The 27,516-nt window shown below is 44.6% G+C and overlaps 2 protein-coding genes across 2 annotated transcripts in view; both read right to left on the bottom strand.

Moving 5' to 3' along the window:
* The window catches only part of LOC138283645 (kinesin-like protein KIF12), a 68,229-nt gene extending 52,532 nt beyond the window's left edge, over nucleotides 1-15,697 (bottom strand). Inside the window, exons 1-4 of the mRNA XM_069221582.1 lie at nucleotides 15,646-15,697; nucleotides 11,491-11,620; nucleotides 1,157-1,264; nucleotides 667-766 (exon numbers count right to left, since the gene is read on the bottom strand). Of these exons, the coding sequence (XP_069077683.1) occupies nucleotides 667-766; nucleotides 1,157-1,264; nucleotides 11,491-11,620; nucleotides 15,646-15,697 (390 nt within the window). The remainder of the gene's footprint in view (nucleotides 1-666; nucleotides 767-1,156; nucleotides 1,265-11,490; nucleotides 11,621-15,645) is intronic.
* A 524-nt stretch (nucleotides 15,698-16,221) lies between these two features.
* Nucleotides 16,222-27,516, bottom strand: part of LOC138283644 (kinesin-like protein KIF12) — a 369,377-nt gene continuing 358,082 nt past the window's right edge. The window contains exons 11-12 of the mRNA XM_069221580.1: nucleotides 19,671-19,775; nucleotides 16,222-16,419 (exon numbers count right to left, since the gene is read on the bottom strand). Of these exons, the coding sequence (XP_069077681.1) occupies nucleotides 16,222-16,419; nucleotides 19,671-19,775 (303 nt within the window). The remainder of the gene's footprint in view (nucleotides 16,420-19,670; nucleotides 19,776-27,516) is intronic.

The raw sequence follows: 27,516 nt of genomic DNA, 5'->3' as shown, positions 1-27,516 counted from the left end.
TGACAACCAAGTTTCTTGCACACAAATAAGGTCGAGCAAAGACATTAAGTTTAACCAATCACTGTTATCAAGCTTACGGTGAGCACCTGCAATATTCCATGTGACCAGGTGCAGACCTTTATGTTGATCTTTGGTAGCTGTAGCTAAGCACAAAGGAGGATTTTTGGATCCAATACCTTGGGAACCAATATCCAGGACAGGTAGCTCTGATATAGAAGGGCCTCCCAAAAGGCTTGAATGAGGCACTTGATTACCGACCTCTAATTCCACTCTAACCAAGGAACCCTTCTTTGGGAGGGTTTTCACACAAAACAATGGGCCACTCTCAAGCTCCGGCTCATCTCCGGCACAGAGTCAATCATTTTGATCCAAAGAGGCGAGGACCCTGAATCTATTTCCTGCCAACACCTGGTGATTCGGGTGACCCATATTTCCCTCATTTGAACAGGTTTGGGTGAGCTTTTCCATCCTATAGGGTGGGCTCAGAGGTCTGTAGAAGAAAACCAGAGACAGGATTTCTATGGGGCTTGAGATCGTCATTCCTGCTATGGCCATTGCCATGATTTGCCCCACTGTCCTGGGATTTTTAAAGGTTATAATTACACAATCCCCTGAAACGTATTCACTTGCCGGCACATGGTGACATAAAAGAATATGGGCACTTACAGGCAAGTAGTGTCCAGACGTGTCTGGTGAGGAGATGCGCAAGGACTGGCTGTTTCCAGAGAAGCTGCGGCTACTGACTGTTGGTGAGGAGGAGAGAACCCTACAAGAGACATAACAACTCATTAAGCGACTACGAGTCCACATCACAAGAGGCATCACAAAAAAGAGTCATTCATGCTACTATGAAAATGATAAAACTTTTGGTGCCCTCATGCACACTGACACACACACAAGGCATGGTGTATCCTTTTTTGCTTAAAGCAGTATTCTGGTGTCCCAAGTGGTGGTGCCCTTTGCCATTGTCATACCTTATTTTACCCAAAAACCAACACCGTTCTCCCTCCCTGGAGTAAACATTCAACCAATGCCTCAAACACTGCAATGGAGAAATATCATGGACACATCTTTCATTCATCATTATGAGCAGTAAGAAGCCACCTCACGTCATGCTCCTTTCTTTTCACCGCTCCACGTGGTCCTTTAGTCTCACCTCTCCAATTCCTCCAATTTCCGCACCAGCTGATCATTTTCGTGGCTTAGGGCCCTAGTGGTATTTTTTGCGCTGTTGTTACTGTTCATCAACACTAGGTTTTCTCTCCTGAGACAAAAGAAACAAAGACGCTTAAGGTAAGAGTGGGACCCAATAATGTATTGTCTTAGCTCAACAGTCTATAGTCTGATCCTAGACTGCATGCAACAGAGCAGTGCGAAGTAAGATCCCAGGGATGCGACTACAAAAAATAAAGCAAGTCACCAAACAGATATATTAGATCTTTCTGGAGGGTAGCATAAAGATGGGGGAAGATTCTTCTTTCATTCCAGGCTGCTATCCATCATTTTGAGGTGACACACAGTTAATGGGAATACCGAGCCTAAGCGAATATCAGCTTTTGATCTATCCTTCATCTGAAAGTATTACATACTACAAGATCCAAAGAACAGTAGCCAACAAATGCTCAGTCACCTTGAACTGCAGTAATGCTTGTGTCTCACTCACTATGAGTCTCACATATTTATTTTCATCTTTCTTTTATCCTGTGGTTCTTCTCCTGATTTTCAAGATATATGTTAACCCTCGTGCTCCTTAAGTAATCTATTTTGAACCCCTTCCTCCATGACAATGTACATCCTTTCTCCATTTTTTTCTCTTTTCTTCTCATTTATAGCAACGTCCTCTCCTGTACCTCCTCAGTCTATTAAAGTAGGTCTACTCCTCAACATTTGTCTAATTCTCTCACCCCTGCCTGTCACAACTCCTTTTATTTCTAACGTACTCGTCACTGTCTATCACCATAAACCACACTTGTTTTGAGCTTTTTCATCACCTGTCATTCTAAACCATCCTTGTATCTAAACTTCTTAGCACCATAGGTCACTCTAATATACCCTTGTTTCCAACCTTTTTACTACACGTCGCTCTAAACTACCCTTGTTCCTAACCTTCTCACCACTATCCGTTACTCTGAACCAATCTTCTTTCTATCAGCCTCACCATCTGTCACTCTAAACTAACCTTGTGTGTAACATTCTCATCACTGCCTGTCACTGTAAAGTACTCATTTGTAACCTTCTCGCCTCTGCCTGTCATTCTAAACTAAACTATCTCTAACCTTCTTGTCACCGGCTGTCAATGCAAGCTATCATTGTCTGTATCATTCTCACCACTGCCTGTTACTCTAAACTGCCCTTGTATGCAACATTCTCATAAACCACCCTTGATTCCAGCCTCCCTTCTCACTCACTCCTATCACTCTAAACTACACTTATCTCTAACATTCTCACCACCGTCTGTCACTCTAAAGTACCCTAGCCTGTAAAATTTTCACCACCCACTCTTTCTCTAAACTGCCTTTGTTTCTAACCTTCTCATCACCGCCTGTCATTTTAAAACATCATTGTTTATCTTCATATTAATGTGTAATCTTCTTTCAGACGTGTGGGCCCCTATCTTGCACTTCTTCCTTGGCCCCCTCAAACAGGCCATTAATAACCCACAGACTTGTATATGCCGCTTCTGACATAGTTAGCTACATTTGTAATGTAACCACCACAACTTGGTCACTGTGAAAAAAACTCATATTAACTAATTAACAGATACATATTGTAACATAGAATCCTAACTTGGGGTGTTAGAGTGATCTGCGTTTTGTGCTTCTCAACTTTCACACTCAGTTCACTGTTAGAAGAGCAAGCATCAACTAGTCTAGCATATGAACTGTGTCACTGTATAGCTTCCATATTGGTAGTACCCATTCAACTGTATATGTAACAAGCACTGGCAAAGCCAATAGGTCTCACCTTACAGACCTATTGACTCTGCCACTGCCTTTTTGACATGCAGTACACCATCAAAGCCAAAGCCGCACAGCATAAATGAAAAAATAAAAAAAAATATATAAGCACAATGATGCAGCAGCTGGGCCATGTAATTTTGTAGGCTGCTGCAACATAGCCTGCCATATTGTTGTAGTGTTTGTGAAGATTCATTCAATTGTTCCAGGGAAAAACAAGTGATTTGGGACTCTCAACAGTGATCAGCATAGAGTCAGGAATATTTGGTGAATCAAACCAGTGCTTAATTTTAACCTGTGGTTTCCAGTGCCCAGCTCTGGCACTTAGGCCCTCATTATGATCTAGGCGGTAAAAACCGCCGAGATCAGCGCTGGCGGCCAACAGAAGACCGCAAGTGCGACGACCCCCCCACCGGCCGTATAATGTTTTCCCTGCTGGGCCGGCGGGCAGAAACAGTGTTTCCGCCTGCCGGACCAGCGGCGAAAAGAGTCGTAACATTGACAGCGGCTCCAAATGGAGTCGTCGCCAATGTTGGTGTGCGGCGGGTGCAGCAGCACCTGTCGCACAGACCACTGCCCGTAAATCGGGCAGTGACCTGAGCGACGGGGCACTGCATGGGGGCCCCAGAGCACCCCTTCTGCCAGCCTTTCTCTGGCGGGGGACCCGCAAGGGAGAGGCTGGAGGAAAAGGGATTATTATCCGAAGGGCAGCGCTGCTTGCTGTGCTGCCCTTCGGATAATGATTTCCTCTATCGTCAGGCTGCCTGTCAGCGGTAGCCTGGCGGTGGAGGCGGCCCTCCCTGTGATCATTATATGGCGGTTCAGACCGCCATGCCGGTGGCGCTCTTTGCTGCCGCCGCCGGCATGGTGGTCTGAACCGCCAGGGTTCATAATGAGCCCCTTAATTCTCAACACCGGCACTAATGACAGACCACCACATGGTGGTGATGTCTTGCTAATTTTGAGAGGATCACAACAACAATGTTTAATAACAGAACATATGTATTAATGATGATTAATATCTGCTCCCCAGGTCATTCTTACAGCTTTGGGTGGCCTGGAATAGTCTGAACTGCCACACTTGTAGTGACTTGTGTGATGGTCAGTAGTTGAGTTGTTACCAAAACAAGACAAATTCACCTGTTATAGTTAGAGTTATCACAAGTAAACACAATAACTCATGCCCTAAAATAACTATAACTTGCACCCGCTCCATACGCAGTTTTTTTGGAAAAGTTTTTACTGTAAATAAAATAGTACATTGATATTATCAATGATGTTATCAAAGATGTCATAAATGCTGTAATTTGTGGAGTAATTAACAGTGCATGGTGATGGTGTGAGTTATAGTTACTGCTACCCTGTTAAGAAGTGTTAAGAATACAGTGTTGCCCCAGGGGTTGGAGGTCCCCGGGGCAGCAGGTAGGGTGGGAGGGGGACACGTGGCCCCCTGCAAATAAAATAGATTTTGCCCCAGTGGTGGTGGTCCCCGGGGCGCGGGAGCATGCAGCCCCCTCCAAAAATATACATTGCATTTTGCCCTCAGGGTGGTGGTCCCAAGGGTGCGGGGAGCAACAGCCCCCTGCATAATATTAGCTCAACTTCCCAGGGAGGTGGTGTTCCCCGGGGCAGCTGGTGCGGGCCAGATGCCCCCCACATATTACATGAAAGCCCTGGGGAGATGGCGGTCCCCAGGGCAATAGGGGGCCACAGACCCCCACATACAAAAATATAAGCCCCAGGGAAGTGGCAGTACCTCGGGCATCGGGAGGGGGCCAGGAGGTCCCCCTGCTTTTTATTTTTTTAAAAGCTCCCAGGACTTGGCCCACCTGGGGGCATTAGACTAACGAAGCACTGGAGACCACGCTTCATTTTATTTTTGTATTTTTATGAACGCATTCGCGAATCCACTGGGAATCTGCTCCTAAAATTAAAAAAAAATGCTTTTTAGCTTTAATTTTTTTTTTTTTTGGGACTCGGCTTCAGCCAAGATGGCTGACAACACTTCAATGACTTCTATTGTTGAAGTGTTATCAGCCAATCAGATCTCTGCGCAAGATCAGCAGGGGTTGAGAATTCTTCGCGTCCCTAGATATACAAATTTGGATTTTCTTTCATTTCTCTGAAACTACTGAACAGAATTACACCAAAACATAAAAGCACTCTTTCTGGACTAGGACCTACCTTCCTGCCCAATTTGATGTAATTCCATCCAATAGTTTTTGCGCTATTGTTGTTCAAAATCCCTATGAAAAAATGAATGGGGAAAACGTGTTTTGGGACCCCCTTTTTTCTCGCACCCCCTCACACCCCCTGGATGGATCACCCTGAAACTTTCCAGGCAGTAGCTGACGGGAGTGGCACTTTTGGGAAAGTTTGGAATTTTTTGGGAAAGTTTGGAAGATTCGTCAAGCGGTGCCAAAAATATAGGCATGTAAAAAAACGCTTTTTATATAGAAACTAGGTCTTAACTCTAACTACCTAGTGGCGACCGCCACTAGGCAGCACATTGGTGATATAGTATCCCAACCTCTTTGATGATGGTACCTTTTGGCTCCAGACATAGCTTGAGTGTGGGAGATAGAACCTATTCTTGAGGAACTTCTTGAAGTAGGAGTTGAGAAGAAGATGTCTATTTTAATCTGTTGCGCGTAATTATGAATTGAGCAATTCCAACACTTTGTCCTCAAATCCTTTATGACTCTAGAAAGTGTGAATATACATAACATGGTCAACTGTTTCGAAGGTTGCCGATAAATCTAGCTGTAGCATAAGGCAGAGTTGCTGTTGTCGAGAATGTGTAATACAGCATCAATAACTTCTGCAAAGAAAAGCAACTTGAGACTAGTTGGAAGTTATTAGTATCGATGGGCCTGTTGCTGATGATTTTTGTTTTGAGGGAGACACCTGAACAACCTTAAAGGTTTCTAAAAATACTCTTGTGCAGTTGAAAGATTGATAAGGTTTGACCTCTGCGGCAGAACATATCTGTCCATATGTCTGGATAGATGAGCTGGTATCAGATCCACAAAATGTTTAGAGGGTGTGAATGTGGCAAGGAGTTCAATTTAGGATAACTCTTTAAAAAGACACCAGGTTGAGACGTGCACATGACTCTTGGTAATACCTTTTATTGTAATTCGGTGTCATCTGAGTAGCACAATTGAGTGCAGATTAGGTGGCCTGGTGGCTGAGACAATAGGGCATATCTTATTTGATTGTATTGTGCTTTATAAGGATGGGACAGTTATAATTGTAAGGATCAGTTTATCTGTAGTAATAATACTAATAAAACATCTTCATATATGATACAAATTTAGTTGTATAATATGTACTATTTCTCCTTTATTGAAGAATGTATGCTCGGTTTGTGTTGTAAACTTTAAAGTATTAACAAAAATGCAACATCCACCAACTTCTTCCCATAGAAACAACATGTTAGACAGCAAACAAATTCAGCTTTAAAACTGTGTAAGAACCCCCTCCCCCACAACACAGAGTAAGACTGGTGAGAAAATAATAGTCATGTACTTTCAAAACGTATGCTACATCATATGGATCAAAAGCTACTTTTGAAATTCACCGTTGGAGTGTTGGAGTGTCAATGGGGATGATTTTTATGGCATATTACATTGCACATGCATGATGGAAGTTCCAGCCCAATGTCCATGAAATTGAGAGATTTAAAAAAATGTACCTCAAAAGAAGGTAACTTGTAAAGGAAGATGAAAGATGAGATGAAGTCTCCTTTTAAATCATTTTCCGTCAGAAGTATAAGGTTTCTAGCGAGGTTGAACCTGCCTAGCTTCCATTTGCTATGAAGCCCAGGGGTACGGTAAGGGAGGCAGCAACTTGAAAGAACCTGTGATGCTAAGACTGGAGAGGTAGAAATGCACATTATCTCAACTAAAATACATGTTTTGCTCAAAGCATCAAAGTGCATTTTCAGAATATTATTTTTAAGTATTGACACACCTAACCATCTCCGAAATGCAATGTCACCATCAGGAAGGTTGTAATACAAATATTCGGAATTCTTAACAAACAGGCCTCAAACACAGAATTCACCATACACTGTGGTGTAATGTGTGTGTTTAAAGAGCACACAAATATGTAGCGCTCACATGTGTTCTGAACACATGTAAATGGCGTACATTCGTTACAGGTTTGCAGTGCCCTGATCTTGATGCAGTCTCACCAAAGTAAAGGGGTTCAGACACACACAAAGGGAGTAGGAAGTGAAGGAACTTCATGCAGAGGCACGGACATCATCAATTCTGTTATCTCGACAGACCAATCTTTCCCACCCATACATGCGCCTAGCCCATGTTGACACATTACACTCACAGAAACTCTAAAGAGGTGATCTTGGTGACTCGGTGAACTGGGCCTTAATGCTTAGTACTATTATTCCACAGATTAGATAAAAAGGGTTTGTAAATGTTGTTCTGCAAACCGATGGCCACTTCCATCAGTGCACAAGGCAAAAAAGAAAAGCAAGCACTGGCAAAGCCAGTAGGCCTCAACCTTATTGACTTTGCCAATGCCTTGTTTTCACCCAGATGAACATTGTGAGTGTGCATGCAAGCATGATGGTCATGCTGGAATGATTTTTCTGCATGCAAAAGAAAAACCATTCCAAGATGGTGGCTGTGCGTACAGACTCACTAGCCATTTTGGAATGTTTTTTCTTATGCTTCTGAAAATCATTTAACGATGGCCCTTGTGCATGTCCAATCATGCACAGCAGCCTTGAAAATGATTCTCTTCAAGCAAAATAAATACCCACTGCACAGTGAAACAAGCTTTGGCAAACCCAATCGCCACATGAATGGCCATTTTGGAACTTTTTTTTTCAGATCTGACCTCCTAGACACTGTAAGCTGTCTCGTTGTGAAAGACGTATTATGGGCTTCCAAGAACTTACAGGGGGCTTAAAATTCACACACTGTTTATCACTGGTTGGCTTTATTGTCATTCATATTTACTTATTTCTTATTCAATGGCTTTCCCTATTCCATCTTGACCATCATGTGTTTCTCTTTCCCTAGAGGATAGCCTCTTTCCCATTTTTTCGATTGGCTAATTTCTATTCTTCCACTGCTCACTTTTTGTGAACTACTTCTTTTCTTTTTGCTTGTGCGGTCCATAATAGGGAAGATGTTTTCATGTTCTCCCTCATGTGCTTCTCCTCTCCCAAATACCCTCCCACCACACTCGGTGCTACTCTCTCCCTTATGTGGTACTGCTCACTCTCTCTCATGTGTTTTTCCTCCAACCCCATGCTTTGTGTTCCTCTCTCCCTTGTGGGCTTCTCCCCACTCCCTGTGTTGCTCTCTCTCTTATGTGCTGCTTTTCCCTACACTCCATACACGGTTTTATTATGTTTTTATATTCCCCCACTCACTCCCATTGCTTTCCCCCAATGGGTATGCCACGCCCTCCTCCATACAGTCGATCTATGTTTTTTTAAGTGATTTTGGACGGCGCACCAGTAAATTGTTTCCAGCCCTTTTGCCATACAAAAAAGCGCTTTCGTCCACCCCAATTTAAACAAGCATTTGCAATGCAATAGGTCTCGCATCTGCAAGAGTTAGAGCTACTGGCGTTGTAAATGACAATGTCTTTTACCCTTGTGTTTTGGTTTGGAGTAAAAGCCAGTGACTAACCAAACCGCTAGCACCTCACTGTTCCAACAGCACACTCCAGTGTAAGCGTTAGGACCCCTTGAAGCGATATAAGCTATAAGCGCTAGATTACTCATAGCTGTTGAAATGTCAATTATAATTACACTGACATTATGAAAATGTCACACATAGCAATCTGAAACCTTGGCAGCTACGCTTATTGAGGCAATAAAATTCATCCTGAAAGCCATTCCAGGGCAATATACACGAGAGGCAAACTGACAAAAAGCATCCTTTTACTCTAAATGTGCATGCACGCATTTGATTTTACTATCTGCGAGCATGTGCTCCAATCTATTTATGTGAAGACTTACTTATACACACACACATATTTATATATCTGTATATACATGTTTGTGCTTGGGTGTGTTTAAGTATGAAGTTAAACTTCTGTGTTATCGGTGCTCACCTGCCTTTCATAACTCCTAATCTGACATTGCTCCTAGGCACTGCTCTGAAACTTTGTGCAACATGGTAATTTTTGCTTGTGAAACATCTTAATAAGTCTTTGTGGAAACCAGTGCTCGAACTTGCGCGCACACACAAGTATATATACAATAAGGTAAGCCCGCATAAATAGCTTTAATTTATAATGAAGATTGAAAAGACAGTCGTATTTGGATAGCTCTACAATGGCTTAAGTAAGACACTGGCCCTCGCAACTGTGACCATCAACCATACACAATCACCGCAGAATTACTGCTTCGTTCCATCCGCCATTTCTGTGCAGACAGAAACCAGACATGTTTTTGGCTTTAATCATGTACCGGAGACCTTTGTGCTCTTACATTGTTATTTTTTTTTCTAATCATCTAATCCTCAAACGAAGTAAGTGTTGCTGTTTCTGAGGATACTGCACCATGCTTGCTGTATGCTGTTCAGTTCACCTTTGCCTCTATTTGCTGGGCTGTGATTTATGCCTTTGAAATAGGCAGTATGCCCTGATTGATCCTGTTGGGTGATAGCAGTTGCCTAGCATCAGGTTTGTAAAGAGGCCTGGAATGCAGTTGGCACCTCAGAAAATAGCGTCCTGTTGTTTTGTTTCCAGTCTGGGACACGGTTGCAGAGCCCTTCCAGCCTCACATGTTTTGCAAGTCACCATTTTACACTTAACCACATGGAGAATTTTAAGGAAGAAATAATATAACATGCCACCAGAATAAAACAAGCATTTGAACTGCAATAGCTCTCGTGTTCGATTGAGTTTCAGCTATTAGCGTTTTCTTGCCACAAACTGAAAATAAAATGTAAAACATTTGACATAAGCAGCCGGTTCAAAACGCTGCTGAGAGCTCGCAGAGACAGACAAAAGGAACAAGCATTTGTAATGCAAGAACAGAAAATGTGCGAGGGAGAGTAATGAATGGAATAAACAAAATCACACATCACTGCAGATGAAAAGTAAGTAATATACTAGAGCCCTGTTAACAGAAACAGACTGGGGCCACTGAAGCATCCAACGCTCTGGTCAAATGCTATTAGCCTTTGAACAAAGTAATCCCTAAGCACATGCTTCATAGGCACAAGTGGAAGGGTACAAGTACTAGTGCCATGCTCCAGGGGAGTGTACAACTGCGGAAAAGGTGAGACAAAGAGCAAGGATTGACCACTAGCAAGCAAGGATTTTTTTAAAGACACTGAAACAAACCAGTGAAAAAGCAGAGACCCCACAAAGAAGTATAGAAGTATATACTAAAGTATATACAAGAGGCCTCGAATGCTCGACCTATAAAAATGGCACCTGTGTCTTGTCGTAGGTACACACATGCATAGTCATGAATGCACAGGCATACCTCATCGTGCATGTGTGCACCTAAGAAATGCCAAGGCTGCCGGTAGCAACTGCATCACTGCACCTTTTTTTCTATTTGCCAATTATTTCTTCTGATGATATGGAAAATCGCCAAAAGACATTGGCAAAGCCAATAGGTCCCAAAGGAGAGGCCGATTGGCTTTGCCAAAAACTGTCCTTTTCTTTATAAGAAAAAACATTGCAAATAACTGCTGGAGCTCCATCACACAGGCACAACCATGGGCAGTCATCTTGGATTGTTTTAAAATAAAAAAATAGCATTAAATGATGACCAACGATGTAGGCACATGCACACCCATTAGTTGGCACCAGCAGTCAGTTTGGGGTATTTTTCCTAAACTTTCAGTTTGCCATGCCAAGGCAGCCAAAGGCCATTTTAGAATGGTGAATTAAAAAAAAACTTTGGGTGTGCTGCTGTGCAAAGAAAAAGAAGAGAGGGGTTCGGCAACAATGTGAAGCTCATGGGCACTTTTCCATAGCAATTTAAAGTTAAAAAAGCATGAAATGGTAGAAGGGACCAGGAGCAACAGATGAGCAGCAGGGATAGGTGTCAAGACACAGGAAAGCACAAAGGGATTTGTAGGAAAAAGAATGGTTGGAAGACAGCAAAGAATAAGCTCCAATGGAGTGCTAAAAAAAATAGATTCCTCGTGCCAGCAGTGGAAGGATATACCTCATCTACTCAAAAGGATGCAAAAGAAGCTGAGCTCCATGGGTGGGATAGGAAGGAAAATTATTGAAATAAGAGCAGGGAACTGCAATAGCCCAGAAAGTTATCCAATCATGAGCAAGGGACTCACCCAAAGTTTGCTCTATGTATTGTATTGTTCACAATATCACAAAATGTAATCGACAACAGGCAGCTAAAGCTGTCTGTAGGTGAGCCCTAAAAAGACTCACCAAGTTGAGATTCTGAGGCAGAAATAGAGGACATTCACAGTATTGAAGACTAAGAAACATTGGTAAGAGAGCTCCGGAGTTGGTAGCCCCAAGACAAATTTAGAAGAGGCCCGATAGATGAGGGATCACATACCTGAGCTTCTCATTTTCAGACAGGAACTCCTGCAGCATTCCATAAAGGCCCTGCTCCAGGCCGGGGGGACCACCGCTAGTGAGCTCCCCAGACCCACCCTCTCTGCTCTCGCTGTGCCTCTGGAGGAGCTCTGCGGTAAAAAGGACAGAGGACACAAAGGCATTTCATAAACATATGGATATTGTCACTTTACTATCAGACGTGTCCGTGGTAGGGAGTGAGTGTCCCTTAAACGGAAACCCATGACCCTCTGGTCACTGGACGGACTGCATCTACGTAAAGAAGATTATAGTAAATGGTTGCGTGTGTATTACTGTTACGGCTTTCTTGGTTGCTTCCCACAATTCAGCGAGCGCTGAGAAGACTACAACTAACCCCTTATCTTCAACCCCCCACGACCTGGAACCTACATGAGGAAAAGGTAATCGTACATCAAGCCAGCCCTTACATAGAAACGCTTGGTAAAATAATGCCATCTGGAAGTATGCTGCCAATTTTTCCAAGAGAAAAATATCGGCCATTTGTTCAACATTTAAGATTCCATAAGGGTAGAGACTTAAATAGCGACCTTAGGTGCTTTTTCTCATTTTTGTAGTGGCCGGAACATAAAAATAGTGGTCATACCGGTAAATTAAGAGCAAGGTGGCAACCCAAATTGGGAGCTGCCTTTTGACATGCACAGACTTTGGGGCATATTTATACTCCGTTTGCACCAGAATTGCGTCGTTTTTTTTGACGCAATTTCGACGCAAAACTAACTCTATATTTATACTTTGGCGTTAGACGCGTCTAGCGCCAAAGTCCATGGAGTTTGCGTCATTTTTTTGCGTGGACACCTACTTTGCGTTAATTATATGCAAGGTAGGCGTTCCCGTCTAAAAAATCGACTCCGAGGCATGTGCGTCGGATTTATACTCCCAGGCAAAATTCACACCCGGGAGTGGGCGGGTCAAAAAAAATGACGTACGGCCGCTTTTGCGCCGTTTTTTTTGCGCCTGCAAAAGGCAGGCGTTAAGGGACCTGTGGGCTCTGAAGGAGCCCAGAGGTGCCCTCCCATGCCCCCAGGGACACCCCCTGTCACCCTTACCCACCCCAGGAGGACACCCAAGGCTGGAGGGACCCATCCCAGGGACATTAAGGTAAGTTCAGGTAAATGTTTTTTTTAAAAACAAATTGTGGCATAGGGGGGCCTGATTTGTGCCCCCCTACATGCCACTATGCCCAATGACCATGCCCAGGGGACTTAAGTCCCCTGGGCATGGCCATTGGGCAAGGGGGCATGACTTCTGTCTTTGCTAAGACAGGAGTCATTTCTATGGGGGTTGGGAGTGAAAAAAAATGGCGCAAATCGGGTTGAGGCGAAAAAATTGCCTCAACCTGACTTGCCCCATTTCTTGACGCCCAAGCCCCATATCCCCCTATGCCGGCGCTGCCTGGTGTACGTTGTTTTTTTTAACGCACACCAGACGGCGCCGGCGGCTAACGCCGGCTAACGTCATTCAATAAATACGGCGCCCGCATGGCGCTTCAGAATGGCGTTAGCCGGCGCTAATTTTTTTGACGCAAAACTGCGTTAGCGCAGTTTTGCGTCAAAAAGTATAAATATGGGCCTTTATTTTTTAGGTTGTCTGCTGCAATTTGGGAAGTATGTGTGCCTTTTGGGTTGCTGCTTAGCATGACCCTCATTATGAGTCACCCAGTAAATGTAATATGTGCAATAACTCCTCTTACCACACATTTCGCAGTTAGGAGTTTGGCAGATAACACTGCACCCCCCAGTTTTCCACTGATAAATTCAGGAAGTGCAAACCTGCCGAAATTTTTCAGGAGTAAATGTGTCAAGCACCAAAATCCGTACGCTATTGCCCTTTTTGGGGGGACTACTCCTAATTTGGAGGTATTTATCAGCCCTGATAAATTCTGACCCAAGCAGTCGAGATGATAACTATCGGAACAATCACAGGGTCACTCTCAGTTCCAAAGGTTTTAATATGGCATCGGCCCTGGCTTTTTCATTATATTCAATACCAGACCTGCCAAGTATAACGCATTGAGGGTTAAACTAATGCAAATTAGGTCATTTCCCCGCATCACAGCATGCGCCCAAATTGTCACTCATGTTTCTGCAGCTTTCCTCGTGCTCCGAAGACTGCTGACAGCACTACTAAAGTTCAGCGCTGGGCCCTATGGAGTTAAATTATTCATGAAGCTAACAGAGACCACAGGAGAGATGTTGTCATGGTCACAGGCTACCGGGCTCTAACTTTCTCTTAAAGGCATTTTAAGGATTTGCCCCCTGGGCAAGCATCATTCGGGTCCCCTACTCGGAATAAGTCTGAATTTTTTTATACATATACATGTTCCCAACTATGGTGGGATCATTGGCAATCCTCTTCCTTTGCCAAAAAAGCATCTGGGCCCAAACCTGCAACAAATAGTTTCTCTCTGGCTGGCCAGCACCGGAGAACCAAAAACACTAGTTGCATAAAAATGCCCGCTGTTTGTAACGCAAAGGACTGGCGTCTCACCTTTTAGGACTGTGCATACGGAGGGTGACGGTTTTGTTTAATGCACTCCAGCCCTTGCTCTGTGAGGAACAAGGCCTGAGTCAATTGGCACTTGGCTGTGATCGCACCAGTCAGGCAGCAGTTGCATATAGACGCTGCAGTCAAGAAGGGAACATAAAATGCTGCTCTGTACTACACACTGGCATATGGCCTACACTCAGGACTGCCCTGGGACCCTTCCTTAGCACACGCAGGGTCTAGCTGGACTGTGCCACAAAAGCAGAACTTTGTGGTGTAGGTTGAAGGCACCATTCAGGTATACAGTGCTAATATGGTGCTAATGGGTGCCATTGTTTACTGCACTCTGCCTCTGCTGCGTGGGACTTGTATTCAGAGTCAGATGTCGCCAGCCTGCAATCACACTGGTCTAGCAGCAGCCCTGTACGAATGATGCAGTCACAGAAGCAGCACACAGTGCCAATCTTTACTACAGAGAAGTGGCACGCTGTATAAAGGCAAAGGCTTGTGCAGTGGGTCGGCCCTGAGCACTTTAAATTGTTAAACGCTTGCTGAATCTACCCAGCATCTAATAGGCGTTTTTCTTTAATCCTCACTGTGTTTTAAGTAGGGGCCGGAATAGCCAGAATAGCCGGATAGCCTGCGCTGGGGAAAAATAAAAACCACAAAAAGTATGTTAACAAAACTGGTCATTTAAAAAATCTAGGCCATTTATGACTGTTAAGAAAGCATAATTTGGGCGCCCTGGGCCAGGGCCCACCTTGCCCATGCCTTAAAACGTCTCTGGTTTCTCTGTTTCAGCAAGGCGTGTGTCCGATGGAAGAGACCAGAGACGTTTTAAGGCATGGGCAAAGTGGGCTCTGGCCCAGGACCCCAGCCTTTTGGGGGAAGGGGGGCTGATACAGCCAGGTCTGTTCCACAGAGAGACGTGACCTGATGACTTGTATAATTCTTAAACGGATTGTTTTAAATAAAGTTTTGCTTTAATTTACTTGTAATGTGGGTGATGTGAAAGTCTATAACAGACGTTTTGCAGTCAAATGATTTTCTTTATGTTTCATGCAACATCCATGGAAAATGTTTCTTTTAGATCAAAACAGGACCTCCCATATGAGAACTGGAGGGTGTCACAGAGCCTATTTGCAGAAATATTAGTAAGCTGCTGCTGTGTTAGAATAATAAAAACACATCTCACTATCCATGAATATCAGATGTAAACATACTTAGAATTTGCACCAGTGTGTCTGTGCACCCCCAGTGACCTGGCCAAAGGGGACATGAAAGAGCTTGAACTGGATCATAAATTCAAAGCAGTTCTGAACAGGGGCCCCAAAATACGCTTGTCCCAGGGACCCCAAAATCCTTAAAATGACCCTGGAAGAGACACTTAAAGCCCACGGACTGTCCTGCTGAACATAGTCTGTCAGAACCTCATGGGACCCAGCCCGACCGTGACCACGTCTGTGCCATGCACTAAAAACAGGAGAGAGAGAGGCTTCTAATCAAGCTATTTTTTCTTACTGCAATCTGTTTTGGGGGTCGAATTAACATTTTCTGTCTGCAAAAGGTAATTAAATATTAAAATTGTTCCTATTAGATCTAGCACATGTTGTCATAAATGGGGTTTTACCCGTGGGGGTTGTAGCCCTGCCTCGCGGAGACTTGGTTTCACTGAGTTTCATAGCTGCATGGTATGATCCTTGCCTTTGGCCCATGAATGCAGACCAAATAAACATGTAGAATTCCTGGTTGAAAACATTATCGGATAGATTTTAGCTTATTGATGTAGTTAGCTCTCGACATGGACACAGGTGCACTGACTCGGCACAATGTTTTCTAGATATCTGTACCATTGAAACACATTAATATTTGCAATTTATTAAATGGTGAGTGTTACTGCTCTTCACTGATGAGATCATTTACTGTTCCATTTGCAGCCAAAAAATGAAAACGACTGAGTCTACATACATTTGAAAAGTAACCAAATGGCTTGATTATTGTTAATTACAGCCCGCGTATGTTTCTAGCACTACTGAGACCCAGCTTAAGAATTCGGGGATCTGCAGCATTGTGCTGGCCATGTACGAAATGTATCTCATTATATGTGCATATCTGCTTCGTTCTGCTTTCAATTAAGTGTCACTGACATTGTCACACATTTTAAAGAGTTGAAATGTCACACATAAGCAATATGAAAAGTTGGCAGCTATGCAATATCAGCTTTGTGGGTTACAGTTAGTAACATGTGCAGGATCATACTATGGTGGGATGTGAGCGGCTTCTGGTCAATGGAGTCAAGCCTACGGATGGCCACCAGAGGAAGCTGCTGCCGGAGGAAGACGTTCTCTGCTTTCAGGCACTGGATTTCTTCCTCCAAGTTGCGCAGTAGTTTTTCCTTTGGGTCCTGGGAAATTAAAACATGCATTACAAAGTGGCAGACTAAAAGAGACCCTGCAATCTGCTGCTCCGCATAGAATCTCCTGGCCTCAGTTGCTTAACGTGGAACTGTTTTTCACACACTCCTAGTACCAGGGGCTGCTCCTCAGTTAGGGCGGATGAGCGTCGCCATTAACCCACCCTGCCCACCCCCTCCCCGGGCTAGCAGCAGCCAGAGCCACAACCTTTAGAAACAAAACGCTGTTTATTGTCATTTTGTTTCTAAAGGGGCGGGGCCATGGAGGGGGTGAAGAGCATGGAGGGGAGTGCACACAGCACTCCCCTCAGTGCGCATGTATGTTTGGCCGGCCATCTCGGGCCGGCCAAACATACATGCGCACAAGGGCTCTCCGAATTGGAGAAAGCCTGTGCCTGGAGTGCGACAGCAGCGACGAGGGAGCATCGCGGCGATGAGGTAAGTAATCTTTTTTTTTTTTATATATATACATTTGTTTGGCGTCCCCTCCCGCCCCGCCACCAGGCCGAGTCACCAGCCACGACTGCCTAGCCAGTCCTTCCACCACATAATGATACATGTTGTTCTCATCACTGCTAGGATACATGGCAACATTTGGAATGAAGAAAGAGGGAGATTTAAAAAAAGAAATTGGGGGATTTATTGAGGGGAGCGCATAGTTTGTATTGAAGTGGGGACAGGCAGGAGAAAGTTAAATTATAGCCTTTTTTGGCTTTGAAAATCGTGAGTCTCCCGGCCTGATTTAGAATTTGGCAGAGGGGTTTACTCCGTCACAAACGTGACGGATATCCCGTCCGCCGTATTACGTTTCCATTATAGCCTATGGAACTTGTAATAGGGTGGATGGGTTATCTGTCACCTTTCTGACTGAGTAACCATGGATGTCATTTAGGGGTCACCAGCGGTCACAGCTGCGACCCCTGACTTGCCCTTTGCTACCTCTGGCACTGCCTGTGCAACCCCTGGCCTCAGAGTTGGCAAATTCATTGCCAGGAACACATGGGCTGCTCTTCCTTATGGAAATCAGCTGGGGCTCCACTCTCTTTCTTTTCTGCCATTTTTTTTATTACACTAATAGTAAATACTAATACATTATTCACTATTAGTGTAATAAAAATGGAGTAAAATTATCTGGAATATGCCATTCCAGGGCAGCTGAGGTAAGTAAAACATGCTTTTGAATGTATGTTGTGTGCGTGCTTGTGGGTAATAGTGTGTTTATGTGAGAGAGTGTATGTAAGTATTAATTTGTGTGTATGTGTAAGTATGTGTGAGAGTTAAAGTGAAGGTCAAAAGGTGTGTGTTGTCACTTCCGCTAACCGTGACATTTTGGTGAAATGATGTTCATGATAGTAACCCATCTGCCAAACTCCAAATCAGGCCCCAAGTCGGATTTATTACCATGAATGAACCTGCCGTCTCCATAAGTCTTTTTCAATCCTATTTCTTCTGTTTTCAACAACCAATACAAGGCAGCGAGTAGAAGATATCCCTTTGTCTGCCATGCTCTTCGGAGATCCTCACATCCAAACTTTCATACTACCCCAATGTCAGATCTAGGAATATGGTGATCTTGGCTCTTTTTAGAGAGAATGTTATCGCCAGGACGCTTAAGGGTATTTGCCACACTTTACAATAACCCTAACATAACAACATAACCTGGTGTAAGCGTTAAGAAATGTCTCCCTGGGGTCTTCATTTGAAATTGATCACTAGCCTGGTGTGAACTTTTGTTGATGTCCTGATCTTAGAACCTTTTAGAAGAAACTGAATTGATGTACTGGGTTGTGTACCCCTAGTGCATTTAATTTCTGGGCCAAGCAGTGCTCACGGTCACTTCTACAGAGGCCACTTCCACAGTATGGCACCCGTATAGTCTGGAAAAAATGTATGGTAAAGAGTTGCGCCAGGGCTCAAGTGCCAAAAAAAGGAACAGGCAGCATAAATAAGGAGGCCAACAAAGACTAAAAAAATAACCTGGTAGGAGTGTAGCAGTCTGCAAATCCAAATTAGAAACAGGAGAAGGAGACACAGACCACATCACATGGGCAGAAAATGTACAGGAGAGAGGGCTGAGGAGAACGAAACTGCATCAGGCAGCTTTTGGGGAAGTTACCAGCCAAGCCAGAGGAACTCCTAGTGCAACACCAGAGGAATTCCTAGTGTAAAAAAAGCAGAGGATTCAGGGCAAAGAAGTCACCAACATAGTTTTTAACAGTGAATTCCCCATGCTGAATTTGCCTACAACTTTTATTACTAACTGTTCTTGAACTTTTGAGAATTTGTTCCTCTGGGGCTTGATTAGAAGGACGTCTTATGGCTAACCCTGATATGTCCTGATCAGTGGTCCTTTAGTGGGACTCTTTAATTGCTAACAAGCAGTTCGCCTATCACAATGCCCTCATGAGGTCTATCTTATCAAGGGAACTGTGGGCCAGATGTACGTAGATGCAATTTAGCATTTCCTAAAAAGTGACATGATAGAATTTGCTATTTAGGAAATGCAAAATGCTATGTACCAAGATACTGATTTCCTAATAGCGATTCCTACAAAGTAGAAATCGCTATTAGAAAATCGTAAATAAGAAATCTCATGCCATTTGTGGCAATGGGCCGGTTTTGCATTTCCCAATGAGGAAATCGCTGTTTGGGAAATGCAAAACCAAGGGGGGCTATAGGTAAAAGGCCCCCCAAAATGCACCCAAAAATAGTGGTGGACATGTAGATCACACAGATGCCCAAGGGGCATGTGAGGGCTCTATTGCACTTGAAAAAATAATTTTGGGGTGCTTTTTTATGCTGCACATGGTTACTATAGACTTGAAGTTGATGGTAATTACAGTTCCTAAATGCCCAATTCACATCTAGGGAATGCTTTGTACATCTGACTAGGAATCGCAAATAGGTAATCTCGGTTTGCCATTTCCTTTCAGAGGATCGCAAATTGCGATTTCTAATGGGTAGAAATTGCAACTTGTGATTCCCTAAAGGGCTCTGTACATCTGAAATGCCCATTTTGCATTTCTTAATGGCCTGAAATAGCGATTTGGACCGTTTAGAAATGCAAAATGGCTTTGTATATGTCAGGCCCCTTTGTCACAAACATGGTTTGAGCTGCAGCTAAATTGTCCAGATTCTGGCCTCTTTAGAAGATGGAGTATAGTAATAGTTAATAATTATAAATATTATAATAACTTTGTTCGAATAAGTATCTGAAAGATTAACTTGAAGATGGTGCTTACCATATGAGCCATGGGCCTGTTCTTGATCCGCTTGGCCCTGTTCGCATACCGCAGAGTATACATCGTCTCGGGCAGACAGCGAGATGAAGGGGACACACAGGCCACCTGCGGCAAAAGTATAAAATATATTTAGAAGTCCTCTACTTTCCTACTCTTCCTGTGATACCAAAAAACTAACGCCACCACCTAAGTTCAGAGAAGGCTCATTATGGTGGAGCGCTTTGAAGGAACAGAGTGTTACCAAAGCATTGGCACTGCTGCAAGGAACCGAGATTCGCATGGAAAGGAGTCCATTAATAACTGAGAAGGAAGGAGCCCAGACGCAGCTTGAGAGGAGTGGGCGCAGCTTAGGAGGAGTGACCCTTCATAGAGGAATAATCTGAAGACATTACCCAGAACGAGCTCACACACCACCTCAGAAGTAGTACAGAGGCTATCTGGAAGGAGCCCAAACACTGCCTGGAAAGGGCAAGTCTCCTGCTGATATGGAAGGAAACATAGCACAGTCAGGAACAACCTCAGACACTGTGGTAAATGGATACCAGGCACTGCTGGGAAGAACATGTACAAATTAAAACAAGTCAGCACACAAACAGGAGGGTGCTGAGTCATCATAGACAGGAAAGAAACATTAATGAGAGATAAATGCACAGACGTAGTAAAACAGACACTGCCGGAGGAGAGCACAGACACAGCTATGAAGGTTACCAGACATAGCTTGGGGTATTCCCACATGGAATTTATGGGGTTCCTCCAGAAGTTCAGTGCCCCTACTTATTAGGTTAAAAATATATCTGTCCTATTGTCAATTGCATCAGGTCACATCAAGTCCCACCCCTCTGCTATAGACATTGATTAACCTACCACTGTCACACAAACTCTGTCATTTCATTGACTGGGCTTAGACAAATAGAAACCACAAGAAGCTGTCCGCCTGCTGCAATATTGAAGACATATGTCTCCTTGATCAACTCCCTAGGGATGTGGGGTCATTCTGGGCTGTTGCCAATACCTAGCTTAAGGTGGATTCAATCTACAGATTAAATTTACAACTAAGGAAATAAAATACGTATATATAGGCATATTCTAGTTCACTGAAGACTTACTGTTAAATCATCACTGATGCTCTCAGCTGAAATATATGCTTTTTCTGTGTAATTGTGCCCCGCAGGAATGAATGGGAAAAACTTTAAAAATGTATATAAAATCAGGCAAGATGTCCTGTAGGCCAGCCAGAGAAGTTCGGCCAGTTCCCGGTTTAAGCAGGAGCAGTGGCTGAAAGTCTTGGAGCTGATGCTCTATGGAGAAGGGGACCACTTGGAAACACACTGCACAGGTGAACGTAAAGGTAACGCCGGTGGGTTCCCTTGGAGTGTAGAGGTCACAGGGGGTTAGGGACCCTTAAAGCACAGCAGGTTTGTCTTTGCAGGGGCTAGGGAGGCTGGGTGCAGTGCAGATTGGTCAGCCAAGAGTCATGCATCACAGAGTTCTTGGAGCCCATTGCAGGTCACTTAAAGGGTAGTTTGTGTTGCGCCGCCGCGGCCGCGAGCACGGGCCACCGCGGCGCAGCACTCAGGGGCTGCAGCGGGCCGCGGTCAGACCGCGGGGGAAGCCGCGGCTCGGGTCAGGGGTCGCGGCACTCGCCGCGCTCCTTTTCTCCAGCTGCGGATTCCTGGATACACGCGGCAGGGCCAGAGGACCCAAATTGGGTCACGGTCCTTGCCGCGAGGGCAGCGTTTGCGGCGCTTAGGCGCACACATTAATTAAACATGGGAATTCTGGGTATCACTCTTTCCACCACTTACCGGTCACAACAGGCAAAAGCCGGATGCCTGCACATGGTGGTGTTTTTATGCATGCCTTTTTCCTTTCCCAGCATGCTGCTCACTTCCCCTCTTCCCAGCATGCACTGTTTCTCTTTGTTTGGACGCATGTTCTTTAGTCACTGTTATACTCTTTTCCCCAATCCAAGATGGTGGTGTTTCTACTTCCTGTTTCCTACTTCCTGTCTAGGGGTATATAAGGGGAATTCAGTTTCTTGCTCATTGCGTTGCAACACTCCTTTGGTGGTAGTCAAGCTCCGGCTGGTTTCCTCTTGTGGAGTCAGTATTTCCTGACCTATCTTCGTCTCCAGTCTTCCTGTACCCTCGGATCTTCATCTCTAACGCCTTGGTGTCCCTATTGGGGTTTTTCCTCTGGGACTCCTTCTGGAGGGCACGGACTGTAGTGGCTTACTATTGTCAAACAGCACCGTGGCTACCGGAAGGGGTCGCCCCTACCTCGGCCAGAGCAGAACCTGCCGGAACCGGGGTCGTTCCCCAACCCTCGTCAACTTCGACGGTAAGCCCATTGAAAACCGTGACAGTTTGTAGGTCAGCCGGGCCACTCTGGGGGGTAGTTCTTCGGTGTCCTGAAGTCCCTCGACTCGTGCTTACTTCTGGTCCTTGGAGAGTCCGGAGTAGACTTTCTTTCTGGGTGTTCAATGCTGGGGGTACAGTACCCCAGTTAATGGTATTCTCAGGCTCTGAAGGTTATAGTGCCACTAAACTTGGCATACTGGCAAGCTTTGTCCTTTGGGTCTGTCATGTGGATTATGGTCAGGCTCCTGGGTGCAGCTCGTTAGTCAGTGGCTGGTCAGTGAACTTGATTTCACAGGTTTCTTGCTTGCAGGTTGAAGGAGAGTGAAACCTTCACTCGGAGGGAGGTTCTTGGCAATTTGCCGAAGGCTGGAGGTGCTATGGGGGCTTTTAGAGTCCTTCAGGTTTCTAGGCCACAGCTCAGCTGAGATTGTCAAGTCCTTGAAGCAGCAGGCAGGGTTTGATGCATTCTTGCAGCAGGACTTCTGTTCTTGTGCCTCAGGTCTTCTTTGCTCCAGGTCTTCTTGTGTGCATTAAATCTGATCTGCAGGTATAGGTATGCCCACTAAATACTGCATTTAGTGGGCATTGGGTGGAGTACCTGGTAGGGGCCAATGGCCACCTACCTTAGCATGGCTACACCCACTATGTGACCACTTCCAGTGGGAAGGGGTCACATCCCTAACCCTTCTTGGCTATTTTCCTGCCATCCAAGATGGAGGAAAATTAAATGGAGTGGTCCCCTCGCCTGCCACACCTGAGGGGTGGTGCAGGCATAGGGTGGACACTCCCCCTACTCTGGCAAAATGTTCCCACCAGTTCCAGCAAAGTGGGGGAAAAACCATTGAGTGACCATCTGCTGCTAGCAGCACAAGGATGGGTCAGATTTCAAAAGCTGCAAGGCCTTTGAAATTGACTGCTAGTGCAGGGTGCCTGACTGGGGAGGAGGTGTAACACCTCTACCCAGGAAAGGCTTTGTGTTCTGGCTCCTGAGAGCAAAAGACTCTCACCCCAGGAGTCCAGAATCATGTCTGTGGTGGCAGACTTGTTAAGACCAGTCAGCAACCATGCCAGGGCTGTTAGAGTTTGCAAGGGGCACTTCTAAGGTGCTCTCTGGGTACATCTCATAATAAATCTAACACTGGCATCAGTGTGGGTTTATTATACTGAGTTGTTTGAAACCAAACAACCCAGTATTCAGGGAGGCCATCGTGTAGATGGGTAACTCGTAATGACTGTGTCCAGCACATGTATTTGCTATGGCTTCCCTGTACACTTACTATGTCTTAAGGCTTTGTAAAGACACAGTAGGGGCATATTTGCTCATACACACAAATAACCTCACATGCATTATAGTGCACCCTGTATTAGGGCTGTAAGGCCTGCCAGAAGGGTGACTCACCTATAGTACATGCAGTGTTAGTGGACATGGCCCTCTTGGTGAGTGCCATGTCGAGTTTGCAACCTTTAAATACACCTTGTCATGCACTTGCAATGGCATTCTGCATGAGGCTGGTTTGGGGCCTCTCAGAGTGACCCAATTGGTGCTGCAGCATTGGGGGGCCCTCTTCAGTACCCATGCCCTAGTTACCAGGGGTACCATTTACTAGGGACTTATAAGGGTGGCTACAAAGTATAGTTTTGGGAAAAAGATCTGGCCCTGGGAACCTGTTTAGCAGGGGCCCAAGGCACTTACAGTTCAAAACCACATCAGGTTTCAGGCAAAAAGTGGGGGGTTACTACAACCAAAACCAACCCAGCTTCCTACACATGGAACTTGAATATTGCTCTTGTCCTTAACCATATTGACAACTTGGAACAGTACACTGAGGACAGCATGCCTTATCGAGGCCTGAAGAATATAAGATAGCCCCCACCCTGATGGAATGCCACTCGCTACCCTTGGAGGCTCACACTATCTTCAAAATTAGTTTCATCATCTACAAAGCCATCATAACCAGCACCCCACATAGGTGTCTGAAAGCTCATTATCTGGTGGATCTCTTCATCCAGGACATCATCAGACTAGAGGCAAAGAAGTGCCAAACAGAAGAAAACGAAGCGAAATACAATCTCTAACAATGCACCCATGTTCTGGAAAGACATCCCCATATCCATCAAGGCTTTCACTCTTAGAAGCCAGCTACCCCTCTAATCCTAATTTGAATCTGCGTTTTACTTGGACTCTGTGCAACATTCTTCTGCCTTTTGGCTAGCATTGCACTGCATAAACAATATATATACATACATACATACATACATGGCTCTCGTGGAAGGTAAAACTGAGTTGGGTCTGTTAATTACATCTGTCCTAGAAAAATTATAATACAAATAACAGAGGCAGTTGTCCAATGCTTATGTCTTCCGTTTAGAATTACGTCCCTCAGCCAATTTCCAATTTGACATTCCTGTACAAATTGCAGGAAAGCACTTTCACTTGACAACTTCAGGGCTTCCTTCTATTTAACCCCTTTTAACCAAGATTCAGTAGCAGCAGGTATAAAGTTCCATTATGCACCTCAAAGTGGTGAAAATAACAAAGCTTTTCATTATAAAATACACATACCACCATCAGTGCCAGAAGTATAGGATTGTTGCAGGGTCTGTGATTTGAGACCAATTACATTAATGCAATGGCCTCTTACTCTAGGATTCCCACAATACATGCTGACTTAGTTGCAACGCTAGCAGTGTGGCTAGCTATGAAAGATATGCAATGCCTTCTGCCATGCTTTCACTGGCACCAAGATTGACAGAATATCAAGTTCATGCCGTTGCATACAATTCATACCTTTGCTTGCGTTGATCCACCCTTTCAACTATACATCCCTGATAATACCTTTGGTTATCAAATTTACTTCTGGCAAAATATTGGTGTTTCATGGAAACTCGCACAGGTGGCCTATTTCCTTTGAGTCCCCGAAGCCTTGTTGTGGAATTCTTAGACCAAGCACATATGCCACCAGGGCTGCTATTTTCTCTTCCTTAGGACCTCCTGGTCGTTTACTGGTCACAGCTTTCTTTTCCTGTTTATTGACAGGCAGGGGAAAAAAGCTGTCAAGAACTAAAGCCCAATAAAAACCAAACAGACGTAGCCAGTAAGTAGATATGGCACAGCTGGGCGTGACAGCAGGGTGGTTCCAAAAGTAATTTTTGGAAAGTGATCCCCTTTTGAGTGTTCACCCCTAGTGTTTCATTTTTTGGGGACTCGCTTGCTTGTAATCTTGAACTCTAACAAAGGGACACTGTAATCCGGTGCCCAATATATGAGCACAAACCCCCAAAACAAGTTGAAATTGCCTTTGAATCTGATTGTTACATTTCTGATAAGGCCAGAGTATATTGTTCAGAAATACATGCCTGACATAGAACGTTAAATGCCCCTTAACTGCAGCACCTATTGTGCGATCGACTGTAGTGGCAGTCGGCTCCAGGTCTACCCTGTGTAGACAAACAGCAGCAGTTTGAACCCTGATACCCAGGTGGCAGTCGGCTCCAGATCTACCCTGTGTAGACCAACAGCAGCAGTTTGAACCCTGATACCCAGGCCTGTCAAAATTATCCTTTTGACAAGTAGGAGAACCTGATTTTAAATATTAAATAAGTCACCCCCTAGTGCACACCTTTCTGCCCACAAGGTAAAGTGCATAATATTTGAGAGAGGAGCCTGTGTGACAATAGAAATTACATATTACCCCAGTGATTCAGTCCAAAATTGCATTGACTGTGGTCAGGCACATTGAAAAAGCCAAAGTATAGATTATATACTTTAACCTACAAATGTTGACCTGCACCAGCCACAGACTATTCAAAGACGTATTTTTACATTTAATAACAATCTGATCCAATGGTAAAGGTGGATATTTTTTAAATATATCGGAAATTTAACTTTTAGAAAATTACTTTTACCGTACCTGAAGGTGTCATGCCGCGGGCCTCTGTGGCGTCCTTTGTTCGGGCCGTGGTGGGAGCCGCAGTTTGTTTTTCCCGACCGCGGGACTCGTCGCAGCCCTTTTTCTCGGCTGCAGCTCTCATTGTTGCCCGCAGCAAGGTCGGAGGCCCAGGGTTGGGCGTCGGGCCTCACCCCATTCAACGCATGGCGTGGGTGTTTGTTGCGGGGTGTCTGTGCCCCCCCAGCCCTTCACTTACTTGGTGCCCTGTTCTAGGGCTCTTTCTTTCTTCCCTTTTTCTTCTTTTTGTTCTTCTTTCCTTGTTCCTAGTGGGGCCATATTCTCTTCTTCCCAGCATGCCCTTTCTTCTTGTCTTTTCCTTGCATGCATCTGTTTCCCTTTCTAATATGGTGCCTTCTTCGGCCTTGTTCTATAGCCTCCTTCCCAATCCAGAATGGCGTTCTTGCTTCTTCTTGCATATTGCTTCTTGTTAAGGGGTATATAAGGGGTTAGATTCTTGTTCTCCTTGCGTTGCAACACTTCCTTTGGTGGTGATCATGCTCCTGCTGTGTTTTTTCTGATTCCAGTTTTTGTTCCTGTTTTTTCCATCTTTTCCAGTTATTCTTTTCTTGGCTTTGGAATTTTGATTTTACACGTGTCCTTTTTTCTTCTGTTCCAGGGAGTTTGTGTCAAAGAGGTATTTTCCCTTTGGGATTTTTCCTCTGGTACTCCTTCTGGTGGGCACGGACTGTTGTGACATACGATTGTAAGCAGCACCGTGGTTACTGGAAAGGACCACCCCTACCTCAGCCAGAGCAGGACCTGCAAGACTCGAGGTCGCACTTCATCTCCAGCTGACAAAGGCAGTAAGCAAAGAGTAGACCGTGACAGAAGTAGGCTAACTTGCATTAGCTCTCTAGCAACTGCCTTAGTATCACCAGACATGGCTGAGATGGAGTTCAGATGCAGCTAGAAAAGAGCGATGGTACTGAAAAAGAGCCCTATAGGCAGTCGTGAAGGGCCTTAGATGCTGCCATGAAGACAGTCAAATATTGCATAGACGGAACCCAGGTGTAGCTTGGAAGTAGGATTCTAGACATCTAAATCGAGTGGATAGGCCCAGAGAGAAGAGTTTTTGAGGGATTTACTGAGGATGGAGTTACTGAATACAGGAAGGACCCTTTTGATGAAAGGCATGATGTCAGGTACATATGCATTTACACGAACAGCACTTCTCAATTGGAAGTCAATGATTACATTTCAGATGGTGAGAAATACAAGAGCAGCCAAGGACTAGTTGAGTAGTTGAAGTCTAAAAAATGTAAAAACCAGATGTGAGTTAGACAGGAAGGACTATGTATAAAAATAATTACAGTCCAGTTGTAAAACTATGATGGGCCATGTGGTATCCTTGATGTGTACCCCATGGTAAGTGTTGCATGATGAATTCACATGTGTTCATGTGGAGTGTATGTCCAGGGGAACATTGGAACGAAGGAGAAGATGGATAATGTTGACAGTGGTGAGCCGAAGCTATTTGTTGTGCTCCTGGTATATTCATTGTATTAAAACTGCTACTTGCACTTAAACCACTTCAGG

This window comes from Pleurodeles waltl, chromosome 3_1 (genome assembly GCF_031143425.1).
Source record: "Pleurodeles waltl isolate 20211129_DDA chromosome 3_1, aPleWal1.hap1.20221129, whole genome shotgun sequence".
NCBI classification, from domain to species: domain Eukaryota; kingdom Metazoa; phylum Chordata; class Amphibia; order Caudata; family Salamandridae; genus Pleurodeles; species Pleurodeles waltl.
The sequence above is the reverse complement of the archived record's forward strand: the minus strand, read 5'-3'. Positions and strand labels throughout refer to the sequence as shown.